General features: G+C 40.6%; 2 protein-coding genes across 6 annotated transcripts in view; one reads left to right on the plus strand and one right to left on the minus strand.

The window, feature by feature from the left end:
- The window catches only part of LOC134349413 (dedicator of cytokinesis protein 2-like), a 732,270-nt gene that overhangs the window by 294,078 nt on the left and 420,168 nt on the right, over positions 1 to 18,024 (minus strand). The gene's annotated exons all lie outside the window — the stretch shown is intronic.
- LOC134349414 (protein INSYN2B-like) overlaps positions 1 to 18,024 on the plus strand; it is an 85,655-nt gene that overhangs the window by 25,574 nt on the left and 42,057 nt on the right. For 4 of the 5 annotated variants that reach the window (XR_010018664.1, XM_063053685.1, XM_063053682.1 and 1 more), the window contains exon 3: positions 9,586 to 9,660. Coding sequence is in view for 4 of the 5 variants with exons in the window: in XM_063053685.1 (XP_062909755.1) it covers positions 9,586 to 9,660 (75 nt within the window). In the remaining variant the exon portion in view is untranslated. Of the gene's footprint in view, positions 1 to 9,585; positions 9,661 to 12,659; positions 12,802 to 18,024 lie in introns of those variants that run through there. The other variant, XM_063053684.1, reaches the window with a different exon arrangement.

Consider the following 18,024-nt stretch of genomic DNA (forward strand, 5'->3'; position numbering starts at 1 on the left):
AGACCTTCCATTGGGACTGGAAAGGAAGGGGGAAGATACCAGAATAAAAAGGTTGAGCGATGGGAAGGAGGACAAGCTAAAAGGTGATATGTGAAGCCAGCTGGGTGGGAAAGGTGTTGGGCTAGAGAAGACAGAATCTGATAGGAGAGGAGAGTGGACTGTGGGAGAAAGGGAATAAGGAAGGGCACCAGCGAGAAGTGATAGGCAGGTGAGGAAAAAAGGTAAGTGACTAGAGTGGGGAAAGAAAAAAGAAAAAAAAGAAAAAAAATTATTGATATTCATGCCATTAGGTTGGAGGCTACCTAGATGGAATATGAGGTGTTGCTCCTTCACCCTGAGGGTGGACTCATCTTGGCAGAAGAGAAGGCCATAGACTGACATGTCTGAATGGGAATGGGGGATAGGAAATAAAATGGTTCACCACCAGGAAATTCCGTTGTTGGAAGATAGAGCGGAGGCGCTCAACAAAACTGCCCCCTAATTTACATTGAGTCTCATCAATACAGAGCAGGCTGCATTGAGAAAACTGGATACAATAGACAACCCAAATAGATTTGCGGGTGAAGTGTTGCCTCACCCTGAAGGACTGTTTGGGCCCTGAATGGAGATGAATTGGCAGGTGTAACATTTCTGTTTCCAGGAGGAAGATTAGTGGGGAAGGAGGAATGGGCAAGGGAATCGCCAAAGGAGTGATCCCTGCAGGAAGAGGAGAGCTGGGGATGGGGGTGGGGGGGGGGTTAGTAAATGTGCTTGGTGATAGGATTTCGTTGAAGATGGCTGTATTTTTGGGGAGTGATGTGCTGGGTGCGGAGACACAAGAGATGGTAGGTAAGGACAAGAGGAACTCTATCCCTGTTAAGTTGGCGTGAAGATGGGGTGAGTGCATTAGGAGGAGATGCAGGTGAGGGCAGCAGCAATGGTAGAGGAAGGGAAACCCAGTTCTTTGAAGGAGGAGGATATCTCTGAAGTCCTTGAAGGGAAAGCCTCATCCTGGGAACAAATGTGGCAGAGACAAAGGAACTGAGGAAAAGGATTAGCTTTTTTACAGGAGATAGGGTGGGAAGAGGTATAGTCAAGATAGCCATGTGAATCGGTAGGTTTATAAAAGATGTTGATAGAGCTGGAGACAGGGAGGTAAAGAAAGGAAGAAAAAGAGTATGTTATTTTAAAATTGGAGATGCGGTAAATGAGGTAAAATAAAACTAAGTTATTTTCACTTATTTCCAGTCTCAGACTGTAAATGTTAACTCTGGGTCTCTCTCTACAATTGCTGCTTAACCTGTTGAATGTTTCCAGCATTGTCTGTTTTTGCTGTCAGTGTGAGCTTACTGTCTGTATTGCTGTGAGGTAGAGTTAAGCTCTTTCATATACTTTTAATGATATCATCATTTGCATGTCTGAACTTTACTGAAACAGTTTCATATAACAGACCTTATGCCCCAAAGTACAAGTAAGAAAAATTACTAAGATAATTTAAAAGTTCCAGCTTACACTGTGAATTGCGTATGCATTAGTGAGTTCAGCACTGCACCATTCCCAATGCTGACATTTCTCTGCGCAGCTTATACGCAAAATAGGCACACAGACAAAATTCATTGGATGGAGTGTTACCCGGTCATCCTGGGATCCTGTAAAAAATTCAGTGTCAACCATCTACCAGAAAGAGTGTCTAAGGAAAGATGAGACACTGAGGATTTCTGGACCAATACCAATCTTGCCAGTGTTCTCCAAAATAATAGACTACCATTTAAATATGCCTGAATTTTGTTCACAGTTGTAATGGAATAAATTCACCACCAATGTGTGCACAACAAGATCCAACATACATTATAATGGTAACAGCTGGTAATCTCAAACAAGAGAAGATCTACAGACGTTGGAAATCCAAGCAACACACACAAAACAAAATGCTGGAGGAACTCAGCAGGCCAGGTAGAAAGGAGTATAGTCGACATTTCGGGCCAAGACCCTTCATCAGGACTCATGAAGGGTCTCAGCCTGAAACATCGACTATACAAGTACTCTTTTCCACAGATGCTACCTGGTCTGCTGAGTTCCTCCAGCATTGTGTGTGTGTGTGTTGCCAAACTTTGACCTGCTTTACCTGCCCATCCTAAATTGCCTTTGAAGAACCACTTCACTGAACTGCCAGTGAAGGTATTTGAATTGTGCTCATGGGTGGGAAGTTGCAATATTCAAATGCACTGATGACAAAGGATTAGCTTCATAATTTCAGGTCAGGGATGGAGGCAAACTCACAGGAAGTGTTATTCTCTTGCACCTGCTGTGCTTGTCCTCTTTGGTGATCGGGTCAACAGATCTGGCTGTCTGAGTGGTTCCAGTTAAGTAACCATAGTGCATTTTGTAGCATATAAATGTTTGATATTGTTGATAATGAGGAAATGCTACTATCTGGCAAGATCAAAGTGAGATGTGATAAATATTAGATAGACTCCATTAGTTCTAATGGAGGATTCAGAAGAAAGTTCCTCACTAAGGAACTTTCTTACTCACCACACTCACACTTCTTCCCAAGCAATGAACTTGGGAAGAGGAGTGAGTACGATAACACAACAGTGAATTGTTTTAATAGAAGTTGGAAACCTGTGCAAAGAAGTGTCAGGTATTGTGCTTGAATCTCAACAGCAAAAAACGATTTTTGTGAAGCATATTGTTGCGTATCATTTGGGCTGATTGTGTGGTATCTTTCATGTAATTCCCAAATTATAGCAGATATTGCCACCCCACTCAAGTTTAGGTAGAGATCCAGTATCCACAAAATGAGTCCCCAGAAAGATAGGGTCAGGCTTTTAAGCTACTCTTAGATATGCACATGGAGCTTAGAAAAATAGAGGGCTATGCGGTAGGGAAATTCTTGGCAGTTGTCAGAGTAGGTTACATGGTCAGCACAACATTGTGGGTTGAAGGGCCTGTAATATGCTGTAGATTTCTATGTTTTGGACTGGAAGATGCATAGATGCTGATTATCAGTGCACATTTTTATTGGTGCCCTGTGTAATCCATTGTGAAATAGTCACATTGAGTGAAACTGGGGCCAGGGCCTTTCGTACTGTTTCCTCTGACTATTGATTCTACAGATGCATCAGACCATCTCCTTGATCAAAATAACAAAAAAATTCTGTGAACGGTGGAAATATGAAATAGAAACAGCAAATGCCAGAAACACTACTGACTAGCTACACTTTGTGTGTAAAATACTCAGCGTTTGTAGAAACAGAAATAAAGTTAATGTTTAACGTCCGAGACTGGAATTGAGAAAGCGAGAGAGCAACTTAATTTTAATTTACCTTTGACACCAAATCTCCAATTTAAAAATAATATGTCTCTCTCTTTCCCAGTTCTATTGAATGGCCTCAGACCTGAAACATTGACTCTGCTTCTCTCTCCATAGATGCTGTCTATGTGGCTGAGTGCTTCCAGCACTTGTGTCTTTATTTCATCTCAGCGGTGGCCAGTTAATCAGGGTGAGTTGGGTGGAAGCTCAGGTACCTGTCTGGCTGTTAGACTGCTAAAAGTAGAGGCTGCAGCTCTGACCTCTAATGCAAGCATGTGGAGGAAGCTCCAGTGAAGTGCATCCAAATATTCAGGGCACTAATGTGAAATGATGCTTGAATGTCATGTCTATATGTACGTGAGAATCTTTGGAGAAGGAGAGGCCTCTGATACACTTATGCAATATCTGTTTCACGATTTTATCTCCACCCTCCCCTCTCTTTTACTTCCCCTTCCTTCACTTGCATAATGCCTCCATAGGAAGAGCTTCAATTAATTCACTGACTCATGTCACAAAGAACTTGGGTCAGACACAGTCGCACCCCAAGAATGAGAAGCAGACGCAGCTCCCATTACTTTATGTTATATCATTAACTCCACTGCTCTGTCTTAGCACAGACTCCATACATGTCATGAAAGATACTGTTTCAACTAAAAGCACTAGCTACAGAAACAAAACTTGATTCACACTGTAACATAGATTCGTACTTCATGGAAACTTATTTGTTTAGCCAAGCACTGTACACCCAAAAAAATATTGGTTGGAGTATCATCCTCACACTTCCCCACCCCCACTCCCAAAGCCATCTCTGCAAAGTGACAGATATCACATGACAGGTTCATCCACTCATATAATCAGCACCAACAGCACGACTGAATATTTGTGAAAAACATGCAGATATTATTGAAGTCTGGGGGAATTAACTGTTGACCAGTCTGCACATTACTGCACAACATAAAGGTTTTGCTTCACAGCTTCAGCAGATTCGGTCGCAACCACCAATGTAGCCTGGGTGGAATTTGCATCTTCTTCCTGTGACCACATGGGTTTCCCCGGGGTATGCTAATTTCCTCACATATCCCAATGATATGAACGTTGTTGGCCTATTGCCTACTCCAAATCCTCCCAGAGTATTGGTAAGAGGTAGACTACAGGTGGAGTTGATGAGAATGTTTGGAGAATAACTCGAGATTAGTGCAGATATATGTTTAATAGTCAGAGCGGGTTAGTGGGGTGAAGGACCTGTTTTCTTGCTGACTAATGCTTTAATCAAACTGAAATGTTTAAATTGTCAAGCAAATTAATTTACATCAGCACTGGAAACTCTTTTGTCTAGAGAGTAATCAAGGAAGGCCATAACCTTAACTTCAAGGCAAGAATGAATTAGAGCAGCATTCATTTTTTTCCGCTCAGTGAACTTCTGGAGCATCCTCTTTTAAAAGGATCTGTTCGCTGGGAGTTAATTGAAGCTTTTGAAAGGAGATCAATAAGTTTTTGTTAGACGATGGCATCAAATGATATGGAGCCCAGAGCATACAGAGGATCTACAACCTAACTAGTCTCAAGTAATTTAAAGACCAATTCCTTATCCAGCTGCTCCACTGTAGGATTTTAAATCAACGGAATCTCAATTTAGCAGATTAGCAAACAGGACCCCTTTAACAGACTTGAGGTTTATAGGATGTTGCCTGCCTATTTCTTACCATATTGTTGACAATCTGCTGAAGGTAGTGGATATTGGAAGTTAACTTGTAGCAGTGTGATGTAGTTGAATTAATGGGGCAAGAGATAGTCATTAATCCAGAGTCCTGTCAGTGAGTTAGTCAGTTCATCTCTGCACTAATTAATCATCAGAAGAAGCAGCTCCTCAAAGTTAATAACAAGCAATTCGTCATTAGGGGGAAAAAACTGTGTGCCATTAGCAATGTTGAAATGCCCCAAAGATGAATGAAGGTGACTTTTGGAATGTTATATTTGCACCTTGGCAGCCAAATTGTGCATAGTGATATCCCACATTAAAGATGTGATAAAGACAAAATAACTCACTGTCACTGATGTTGTGAAGGGGGTGAATACTAATCAGATCATTGGGCAAGACAGCCTTGCTTTTTGATTGGTGCAGTCAATAGACAGCTTCCTCCTTTGACTGAGTTTTCTGTTTTTGAGGCTAGCTGAGCTTGGTGGCCACCAGGGATCTCATTTCATAATCAGAGCTGAACCAGCTGAAATCAGCAAAGACTGGCAGGCCCCTGTTAATCATAGAATCCTGTCTCACAGAAAGTAGTTCTGAAGAACAGTCAAAGTTTTCCCATTCCCCTGCCCTTTCCAATAGCCCTGTATTTTTTATTTCTTTATGAAGTATATAATATTATTAAATTATCTTCTGTCAATGCTCTCAAAGTCTGCCAACCACAAAATGTTCACCTCCTTATTTCCTATTAACTTTAATGCTGTGTTCTCTGGTTTCTATCCCAACTGCAAACTGTCTCTTCCTTGCCCCCTAAAATAAAACGTGGCAATTTAGACATCTCTGCTGAATACCACCTTAATCTGCTCTGCTCCAAGGAGAACTGCTTCAGTTTCTCCTTCTCTCCTCTGAACTGAAGGTTTCAATCACTGCTATCATTCTGGTAAATCTGAACTACTTCTACAGGGTCTTGGCAAATGATGAAGTGAATTAAGTTACAGAGAGGCGCCAAAGAAAGCATTGATCCAAATACATCCCAGCTTAGTGTGACAACTGCTCTGCCCAATTTCATAATAAATTACAGAGTTGTGAACGTAACCCAGTCCATCATGAAAACCACACTCCCCTCCACTGACTCTTCATGCAGCCTCGGGAAAACAGCTAACATCATCCTCCCACACCATCATCTTCTCCTCTCTCCCATTCCATCAGGTAGAAGATGTAAAACATTGAGAACACATACCAGCAGGCTCAAGGACAGCTTCTGTCCTTTTTCTCTAACACTCTTGAAAGGACCTCGTACATGATAAAGATGATCCATCATCTAATCCATCAGTCTGTCAGTCTAATCCATCATGGTCTCTGTCCATTGTTTGTCTACTTGCCCTGCACCTTCTCTCCAACTGTAAGATTGTATACGGCAATCTCTTTTTGTTTGCTTTTGTACCACCTCAGTCTGGATCTGTCTAGATGGCATGCAAACAAAAGCTGTGACCTACTATAGTGAATTATTATTGAATCATTATTATCGAGTTTACTGAGATTCAGGAAGATTATGCCATACATAAGTACAATATATAGGAAAAAGAAAACAGAATGCAGAATATCATGTTACAGCTACAGAGGACATTGTTAATAATTCTGTCAGTCTTTGAACTGAGATTTAAGAGTAGAACAATTGTAATAAATGTAAAGAGAGATTCTGCGAGGGACAGGTTTCAAAGAGTGTGACTGTATTTTCAAACACCAATTTCTGGAAGTTCTTGTGGTTTTGGGCAGAGCAGTTGCCATACCATGTCTTGCCTTTGAGATCAGCAGTAGGCACATAGTATTGGGGTGGTACTTGAGTGACTACTTTGGTCAGGTATGAAGCAGTATTTTAACCAGTGGAATCACCTCCATGAATTGCAGGAGCTTCCAGAGAAAACTATCCCAATGATATTAAATGAACAAATTGGTTTGGTTTATTGAACTGTCAGAGATCATTTGCTGCCTCTGTGGAGTTTGCTTGTTCTTCCTGTGACAGCATGCATTTCCTCCCACATCAGAATCGGAATCAGGCTGAATATCACTGACTTGGGTGACAAGAAATCTGTTGTTTTGCAGCAGCAGTGCAGCGCAAAGACTCAAAATTATCATAAATTACAAAAATAAGTAAAGAGTGAAAAAAGGAATAACATGGGTTCACAGACAATTCAGAAATCCGATGATAGAGGAGAAGGAGCTGTTTGTGAATCATTGAGCGTGACTCTTTCTAAAGGCATGTGGGTTAAAGGTTAACTGGCCAGGTAATATCATCTCTGGTATGTGGGTGAATAGCAGAACCTGTGGAGATTTGATGGGAATTTGGGGAGAATTGAGATACTGAGTATGATTAACATCGTTAACTGCTAGAGGAACTTAGTAAATTGTGCAGCATCTGTGAGGAGAAAGAAACTGTTGACACTTTGGGTCAAAGCTCTGCATCAGGACTGAGTGAAGATGAAGGATAAGAACATAGAACATTGAACAGTACAGCACCATAAAGGCCCTTCGGGCTACAATGCTGTGTTGATCTTTTAACCTACTCTATGATCAATTTAATCCTTCTCTCCCACATAGACCTCCATTTTTCATTCATCCATGTGCTTATCTAAGAGAGTCATATCTAAGAGCCTTTACCTGGTGTAAAGATGAAAAGTGAGACAGTGGTCAAAGATGATTGGTAGACTGGCAGGGAGAGAGAGTGAAGGATGACAGGCTGATCAAGTCAAGAAGGGGAGGAGGAGGATTGTAGGATCAGTGTAAATTGGTGGTTGATGGTTAGCATGGCTTTGAAGCACTAAAGGGCCTCTTTCAGTGCTTTATCCCTCAGGGACATACTAGGTATGAATGCATTCTATCAAATATCGGGTTGACATTGGTCTTTTGCACAGTATTGACCCTCCACAGTTTCTGTGTGCTGTCTGGAGACACAAGAGATGCCAAGATGTCACCAACTCAGACACAGGCAGTTCCTCTCCTCAGATTATCACTTAAACTCTGCCGTTCTCCCATGACCCATAATTAATCTTTGTCTCTTCTTGCACACATTTTGGCTACTCATCAACAATTAAGAATGTGGTATTTACTCTTCTTTTTTAAAAAAACTATTCTCTGCCAACATTCTCACCCTCTCTGCCTTGAGCTCTAACCAATATGCCCTGTACTCTGATTTGTTTTCCTATTTTGCCCAGTCCCTTGAAGCACGTTGCTTTGCTACTGAATTCAATATTCAATAAGCTGCCAATAAATTAGTCTGTTGTTTTCTTTCCTGAGGACTCTCAATGTTTATTCAAATCTATTGTCAGACACTCTGCTTCCATTGTTGAACTTGCTACCTGAATATGTAATCATCTCCAGGTTCATTATCATTGAATGTCCTTTTTGACCTCATTACAGCATAGGTCACATTTATGACTGTATCTACAGACACCGGCATGTCAACCAATGAATTTATTTACTCACCAAATCTTGCATTTGAACAGCGTTCTGCAGCAATTGGTCTAATTACTAAATGGTCAGAGTTTATTCTAACTGCATATTACAGCAACTTTTCTATTTACTGAATAACAAAGACTGTCTGACCAGTCTGACAGAGGTCAAAACTATAGCAAAACCTCCTGATAAAGATGAATATTTTATCCAATAAAATATAGAAAATGGAGGATGAGTATATAAGGTAAATCACATATACAAAAATAATTAATGTCATTATCACCCGAATATTATTGAGACAGGAATTAACATCATTTCCATCCCAAGCTGATATTAGTTTTCTGAGCACATTCTCTCGATTTCTCTTCTCCTGCTCTCACTATGATGTGCATTTATTTATTTATTGAGATACAGCACAGAGTAGGCTCTTTGAGTCACACCACCCAGCTACCCCCCAGTTTAATCCTAGCCTAATCATGTGACAATTTGCAATGACCAATTACCCTACCAACTAGTAAGTCTTTGGACAGTGGGAGGAAACCAGAGCACCCGGAGGAAACCAACACAGTCATGGGGAGAACACACAAACACCTTACAGGCAGCGGCAGGAATTGAACCTGCGTCACCTGTGTGGTAAAGCATTGTGCTAACCACTGCACTACCATGCCAGCCTATGGCTATACTGCGCATCAGCCAGGTAACACCATCCCTACTGTAAAGCATGGTGGAGGTAGCATCATGCCATGGAGATGTGCTTCATCAGCAAGGATGTGGCAAAGGATATTGCCAGAAATATGTTTGACCTCCCCACCTCCCCCCCCACACACACACACAAAACACAGTGTATGTATAGAATATATATGTTTCTTTTATTTCTTATGAACTCCCTGACAAATAGCAAATTTTTATCTCTCTCCATAATGCTTCAAATCATAATGAGTTTAATGGATTAAAAGATGTTCAAGAGATAAAAAGTTTTAAATATTCCTGGAATGGGACCATGACAATTTCAAACAGATGTTTGTGAGCAGATGTGTTGACTGAATGATTCACCTGTTTCCACATTCCATTACTGCCCACTCCAGTGCAATCAGTTGGTGTGAGATTCTGTTTTCCTTTATTTACACTGATCATCTTTACATTAAAGGAGGAACTTCTATCGGACTGGCCAGGACCTCAGTAACTGCAGCACTTGTCAGAACACCGCCTGTATCATCTACAGGTATAGCAGTTCACTCATTTATTACTATTTTCTCTTGTTTCTTTGCAACAGCTTTCATTTACATAATGCTTTTAATGTAGTTATTTAGTACCTTGTAAAGGTATTCAGCTGCCAACTCTTTGTTAACATAAGTGAGTATTACAACCACATGATACTGCATGTCAGGTTTCCAGTCCCTGCTGCTGAAAAACATCGCCTTAGTATGATGCTACCTCCACCATACTTTACAGTTGGGATGGTGCTACCTGGCGGATAAGTGCTATTTGATTTATGCCAGACTTATCGCTTTGTGTTGAGACCAAATAGTTCCACTTTAGTCTTATCCAACCACAAAACCTTATTCCACATCTTTACAGTATCTTCTGAGTGAAACTTTGCAAAATGTTTATGGGGAAGGATATGATTTGTTTAGCGGTATATGTGGCATAAATCTAATACTGCACATCAGCCAGGTAACACCATCCCTACTGTAAAGCATGGTGGAGGTAGCATTATGCTATAGGGATGCTTTTCTGCAGCAGGGACTGGAAATCTGGTCAGGATTGATGGAAAGATGAATTCTACTAAATACAAAGAGATCCTGGATAAAAACCTGCTAGCTTCTGTTACAAAGCTTAAACTGGGGAGGAAATCTGTCTTTCAGCAAGACAATAACCCAAAGCACACTGCCACAGCAGCCATGGAGTGGCCTCAGATGAAGAAAATTGATGTTCTTGAGTGGCCTAGTCAGAGTCCAAACCTTAACCAGCTTGAACATTTTGCAAGGAGGGATGGACAAATCTTGCTCCATCACATTGTGCAAAGCTAGTAGAGACTTATCCAAAAAGACTACTGGCTGTAATAGCTGTGAGAGGTGGTTGAACTAAGTCCCGAGGAAAGGGGAATGAATACTTCTGAACTTCCAACATTGCAGTTTCTGAATTTTTAGTGTTTCATGCTTTACAATTTTCCTTGGTTTTTTAAGGCTCAGCTGTGAAAAAAGGAGCATGTGATATACACATAAAATTCTCAGTAAAATTGATTAAAATCCCTGGATGTATAGGAACAATTATGTGAACAAAGGGTTGGAGACTGAATACCTTTACAAGGCACTGTATATCCCATGCCACTCCACAGGTTTGCTATTAGTCATCTTGGTAACCACCTAAGGAGATATTGGAGGTCTCAGTAAACTTCTTCAAGGAGGAAGGTTTTTAAAGGGTATCATAAAGATGGAGACAGAAGTTGAGAAATTTAGAGAAAGACTTCAGGAGCTTAGGCAACTCTCAGCTGCCTCCTTACATGCTTGCTCAGTTCACAGTACAATGAATGATATACGAACAGAGAGATTTGATGGATACATCCCATGAAATGTTTCTTTCCTAATCTGTTCATTTGACTGATATTTGTGAGGATGAAAGTTTGGGCTCCATACCCGGGAATTGAGTGCATAATCCAAGTTGACACTACTGAGCTGAACTAAGAGAGCGCACACCATAAGAGCTGTCATCCTTATGTTGAAATATCAAACAGGCCCTGTCTGTTTGCATAGCTGGATATGAATGATACCATGGTATGTCCAAAAGGAGTGAGAGAGTCATCCTAATTCCCTGACTCATAATGACCCAAGAGTTATTAAATGATCTGGTGCCAATGTCACAGCTGTTTTTAAGCACTCCTGTAAAAGTTGGCTGCCACATTCTCTAAATTAAAACAGTGCTATTTCAAAAAGTACTTCACAAACTGTCTTGTGAGATCTTAAGATTGAGAAACATTAAAAGCCGAAAAGAACCTCTGGATCAAGCAACATCTGTGTGCCTGTGTTCTAGGTGTCGCCTGACTTGCCGAGTATTTTCAGCATGTCCTGCTTTAATTTCAGATTTTCAGCATCAGGAGTATATTGATTTTGAATGGAAGTGGTGAAAGGTACCATACAGGTGCAAGATCTTTCTTTCCACACCATTGACTAAAGAAGCATTAAAATCGGAACTACAAGAACTTGCTATTATGAGAAATGTACGATGGATCTTTACAATTACACTGTGGTTGGGGAAACACTGAAGGTTAAGGATGGCAGCGTAAATCATTCAGACCCCAAACTGCCGTACTTTTACTCTGTACGGCAGTTCAGGGTGAAACAGTGAAATACAAAGAAATTACTGTTGAACATTAAAGGGACATGAAAAATTCAAGAGTACCATTTCCTCCTTCCAATTTTCTACTCCTCCTCCAGTTCCTGGGATTCTCATCCAATTGATTAGTCTTCTATGCTGGCACTTCAGTGCAGTAGTAAGGGAGTCACCGGATGAGTTAGCTTTTATGTAAGCATCAACTGTGGTGCAGCTAGTAACACCTCATCACTGATCCATGATATAGGTTCCATTCCAAAAGCCTTAGTATATAAATCTCAACTGACTGTCTGGTGACTACTGAAAGAATCCACTCTAAAATGGGTGTGAAGTTCACAAGTATTTTTTAATGAGTCCACACAGAATTCTAGAATCCTAGGATCTGAGAGTTGTGGCCAAGATAGAGTCATAAAGCAATATTACTGAACACAAATGACTTTACCATTCTCATATTCCACTTTCCATTTCCTATGGAAAAATGGTTGCTGTATTTCCCAAGTTCCTCCAGTGTCACTCCATCAAAGCTATTTCATAAGGTGTAAAGCACTTCCGGACATCCAGAGAATGCAAGGGCTAGATACATGGGTGCATTTTAACTTCACAAAACATTGAACCAAGGTATTAAGCCCTCTCAGATATGCATGGACTGAATGCTTTGGCATAATTTAAGGAAGAAAAGGAATTTCCTGCAATGTACTGCCTAATGTTCATCTGCAACCAACACAAAATTAGATTATCTGTTACTTAATGCACTTTGATAATTTCTGTTCTAATGACCCTGTTTTGATATATTTGCATGCAAGATTACTGTTCTTGAACCAACATCTTTGAGTGACATCTATGTATTGGATTGAACTAGATGGTGTTCCATAAACACACTCACATCTTTAGGTTGCAAATGGAGAACAAGGAAGAACTGAAGAGCTGAAGTCCTCCAATCCTGGTACAGTATCCAGACAACAGTCTACTGAAACTCAAGAGTTGCCTGGATCAGAGGACTTCAGTTGAAGGAAGAGAATTTTTTTTTTCTTGCTGCAAAGAAGGCTGGGGGTTGAACTGATGAAGTGTATAATATTATGAGAGACATAGAGAAGATGGACAGAATGTCTATTCCCTGGTAAGGTCTTAAAAACAAAAAGACATCTGTTAAAGGTGAACGGATAGAGACTTAAGCAGGATCTGAGGAAATTTTTTTTCGCAATGATTAATATTTGGAATGTGCTACCAGCAGAGGTGGCAGACTCAGACACACTCACACGTTACAGCTCTAAGGCAGGAAAATTAGGAACGGTATGCATTGGCAAAATGTTGGCAAGGACATGGTAGACTAAAGGAGCTTTTTCTGTACTGTAGAGCTCTAGGACTCTATATAAAAAAACAAGGGTTACAATCCCAATACTGAGTAACTAAACTATCACAAAAACCTTTGTTATATGAAATAACCCATTTTGAGAATACAATTTGTAACGCTAACAGTTAAAATGAAGTGAAGGTCTCATTTTGTTATTCAACAGCCCACTTGACAATTACTAAAAAAAATTACATCAATTCAAACCATCTCAGTCCAATTCCCAATGGATGCAGCACCACAGTATATAACTGGCTTTCAGCTTCACTGCTTGCCTGATGTGAACCATGTCAAAGAGGAGGGTTGAAATGAATGGTAATCCTAGGCTGGAGAAGTAGGTCAGTGTGTTTGAGTTTCAGACTCAAGTACAAAAGGGGTCTATAATAAGAGCAACACATCCTTAAAAGAAAATAAATGTTCTTCAATTGCTCAACACTCTTCCCTTGATGAAACTGAAAATAACTGGAGATGAGGTTACAAAGCCAAGGTTATTTTTAACAAGATAAATAGGCTCAGATGACTGATTGTCTTGTGTTTAATTTACTGTTTTAGTGTCAGGAAATCAAGTAAACGCAGAAATAAAAGTCTTTGTGCTGAATATGACACTGTGTGTTCTTAAATTAATACTTTTGAGATTGATTAAAGATCTAAATACTAGCATTTTTTAAATTTATTCAGCATTGGACAATCAATTCTGATCTGTGTCTTGAAGTCAGACTGTGAATGTGAGGGGATACTCAAGGTTCAGTTTTCTGTAACTCTCAGAAATTTTGAGCATCCGAAAACTACCTACAGACATCTGAAGAATGGATGAGTGGGTTAATCCAAACCTCAAAACCAATTTTTTGAGCCCAAATCCAGCCCAACCCAAACAACTTCTACCTACTTGCCATAATGAGGTTGGATGGGCTTCCAAACAATTCCAAGTATTCAAAGATCCAAGTTCAAAACTGCATGGATTTTGTTATTGTCTTCAGACTAATTACTTGTGTGCTCATGAGTACACAATCACCAGACTTTTCTGTTTATTCAGAATTCATTAGGTACATCTGTAAGCTGCTCATTAATACAAATATCTAAACAGCCAATCACATGGCAGCAACTAAATGCATAGAAGCATGCAGATGTGGCCAAGAGGTTCAGTTGTTGTTCAGACCAAACTTTGGAATGAGGAAGAAATGTGATCTAAATTACTTTGACTGTGGAACGATTGTTGGTGCCAGACAGGGTGGTTTGAGTATCTCAGAAACTGCTAATATCCTGGAATTTTCATGCACAACGGTCTCTAGCGTTTACAGAGAATAGTGTGAAAAACAAAAAAAAAAAATTCAGTAAGTGGTAATTCTGTGGGCAAAAATGTCTTGCTTAATGAGAGAGGTCAGAGAAGAATGGCCATGCTGGTTCAAGTTAACAAAAAGGCAACAATAACTCAACTAATCACATGTTACAATGTTGGTGTGCAGATGAGCGTTTCTGAATGCACAACACTTCAAATCTTGAAGTGAATGGGCTACAGCAATGAAGACCACACACGTACACGCTGTACTCTGTGGCCACTGTAAGGTGCAGGAGTTAGCTAATAAAGTAGCCACTGAGTGTAACTTTTTGTAACTGTTTGCATTTTAAATTTTTGTATGAAATGTGTCAGCATTTAACCATCACAAGCTTTAAAGTCACACTCTCTTGTATATTAAAGATAGATGGACTGTAACTTCTTAAGCTTCTTTGTGCTTTGCCTATTAAAAGGCAAATGATAATCAAGTGAGGAGCACAGAGAGCAATTATCCACTCACTAGAGATTCCAGCTCAAGTCCTCCATCAAAAATATCACCACTGTCAAATGTAAAATAAGAAATTATGGCACAAAAGAGGGAAATATTGTCAAGCTGTTCCTTTTTGTAAAGCTGCATCTTCTGTAGTTAAGCTACAACTTTTAAAGCCATTACGTCCTGACAATGGGTCTCAGCCCAAAACGTTGACTGTACCTCTTCCTATAGATGCTGCTTGGCCTGCTGAATTCACCAGCAATTTTTATGTGTGTTGCTTTAAAACCATTAGGTAGTTTTTAAATGAAGCTCTACATCAAATGCCAGGCATCTCACTTTAAGGAGGAATGTAGGGTCTGGATGAGGAGAATCATTCAGTGATATTGGGCATGAGGGGCCCCAGCCGTGTCAGGTGAGAAGATACACTGATGCAAAACAGAGAAGGTTGAACTGAGAGTATTAGTAGAGTTGTTGAGAGGCATTGGGGAGAAATTATTTCCATTGACAGGTGGGTACATAACTAAGGGTGCTGTTTAAAATTACTGGAATAAGAAGATATCACGAGATGTTTTACAGAGAAGGTTATGATCTTCATTGAACTATTAGATCATGTGATGGAAGCAAATTTAGATAGAACTTTCAGAAATACACATTTGATAAGAATAAAAGTGCATTGACTGGGAAAAAGATGAGACTTGGAGAAAATTGATATATTGGTTTGTTCACTGATGATTGTACAATGTTCAATTTATTATTCTCATTTCCTGAGAAAATAAAGCGGTTCACGACTTCCTCCTGCAAAACCTAGTAAATGTTTAGGCAAAGGGTGATATGTAACAAGCAGCATTCAAAAAAACATATCAATGACTGAATCTAACAAGAGAAAATCTAACCAATTTCCTTCATATTACTGCTACTGAGATCCCACTGTCAACATTGCAGCTAACCATGAACCAGAAACCTAACTGGATTAGCAACATCAAAACTAATATAACAAACACAATCAGACTATATTGCAGAGACTGACTCACCATTGATACCCCAAAGACTTTCTACAAGGAACAAGCTGGAGCATGACGGAATACTCTCCACTTGCCTGAATGAATGTGATTCCAAAAACATTTAAGAATCTTAACACCACTGACTAACCATATTCAAGGGACAATAATTTGAAGTACTGAGTGAGAGAGAGACAACATTGCAACTTGAATAGAACATGTCTCATCACGAGTGAGTCAAAATTTGTGTCAATAAAAAGAAGGGAGGTGTAAATGGAGTGGCCATTGTTGGAGTGGGCTATTGTTAGAGCAGGAGGCTTTGGCTCAACAGGCTTTAGCAAGAACAGGCTTGGGCAAGTACAGCAAAGGTTCTATGTAAGCTTCAGGTAAGTATTTTTTTCTTTTTACGTCTATTAGTACATAGCTAGTGTAGTTAGAATGGGTTCAGGGTTAGTGGTATGTTCTTTGTGTGAGATCTGGAAACTTTGGGAGACCTACAGTCCCCTTGATCAATGCAGCTGCATGAAGTGAACTGACCTGCAATTCCCTATAGACAGTCTGGGAACTGGAGTTGAAGCTCAATGACCTTCGACTCATATGGGGTAATGAAGATTGATAGATAGGAGCTGCAGGGAGGTAGTCACCCCGAGGCTGCAGCATGCAGGTACCTAGGTGACTGTCAGGAGAGGGAAAGGGATTAGGCAGTCAGTGCAGAGTACCCCTGTGGTCATTCCCCACAATAATAAGTATATCACTTCAGCTACTTCTGGGGGGTGGGGGCGGTAACCTACTGAGGGGGTGGCGCAGCAACGGGGTCTCTGGCACTGAGACTGGGTCTGTGGCTCATAAGGGATGTAGGGAGAAGAAGAGTACAGCAGTGACAGGGGATTCCATCATTAGAAGAGAAAACAGGAGATTTTGTGGATGTGAAAGAGACAGCTGGATGGTATCTTTCCTCCTAGGTGGCAGGTTCAGGGATAACTTGGATCAGGTGAGCAGCTCAAGGTTGTGGTCACATTTGTACCAGCAACATAGGTAGGAAAAGGGAGAAGGACCTGAAGAGAAATAGAAACATAGAAACGCTAAAACCCTACGGCACAATACAGGCCCTTCAGCCCACAATGCTGTGCCAAACATGTGCTTACTTTAGAAATGACTATGCTTACCCATAGCCCTCTATTTTTCAAAGCTCCATGTACCTATCCAAGCTTCTCTTAAAAGACCCTGTTGTATCCACCTCCACCACCGTTGCCGGCAACCCATTCCACGCACTCACCACTCTCTGCATAAAAAACTTACCCATGATATCTCCTCTGCACCTACTTCCAAGCACCTTGAAACTGTGTCCTCTTGTGTTAGCCATTTCAGTCTTGGGGAAAAAAACCTCTGACTGTCCACATGATCAATGCCTCTCATTATCTTATACACCTCTATCAAGTCACCTGTCATCCTCTGTCGCTCCAAGGAGAAAAGGCCAAGTTGACTCAACCTATTCTCATAAGGCATGCTCCCCAATCCAGGCAATGTCCTCGTAAATCTCCTCTGCACCCTTTCTATAGTTTTCACATCCTTCCTGAGGTGACCAGAACTGAGCACAGTACTCCAAGTGGGGTCGGACCAGGGTCCTATATAGGTATAACATTACCTCTCAACTCTTGAACTCAATCCCACGGTTGATAAAGGCCAATACATCATATGCCTTCTTAACCACACAATCAACCTGCGCAGCAGATTTTAGGGAGTTAGGTAGAGAGACAAAAAGCAGGACCTCCACATAGTAATCTCTGGATTGCTGCATGCAACACGTGCCAGTGAGGGTAAGAATAGGATGATTTAGCAGATGAATGGATCGCTGAGGAATTAGTGCAGGGGATAGCATTTCAAATTTATCATCCAGTAGGATCTCTTATGGGGAAGGTATGACCTGTACAAAAACGATAGATTACACATGAAACCAAAGGGGACCAATATCCTTGCAGACAGCTTTCCAGGAGCTGCTGGGGAGGGTTTAAACTAATTTGCCAGGGGGATGGGAACTGGAGGATGGGGCAGTTGGAATACAAGGAGAAGCAATATTTAGCAAGACTGTGAGGAAGGACAGGCAGATAATAGGGCAAAATTGCAGTCAGTGGGATGAATTGAAG

The sequence above is a fragment of the Mobula hypostoma genome, chromosome 7 (genome assembly GCF_963921235.1).
Source record: "Mobula hypostoma chromosome 7, sMobHyp1.1, whole genome shotgun sequence".
Taxonomy (NCBI): domain Eukaryota; kingdom Metazoa; phylum Chordata; class Chondrichthyes; order Myliobatiformes; family Myliobatidae; genus Mobula; species Mobula hypostoma.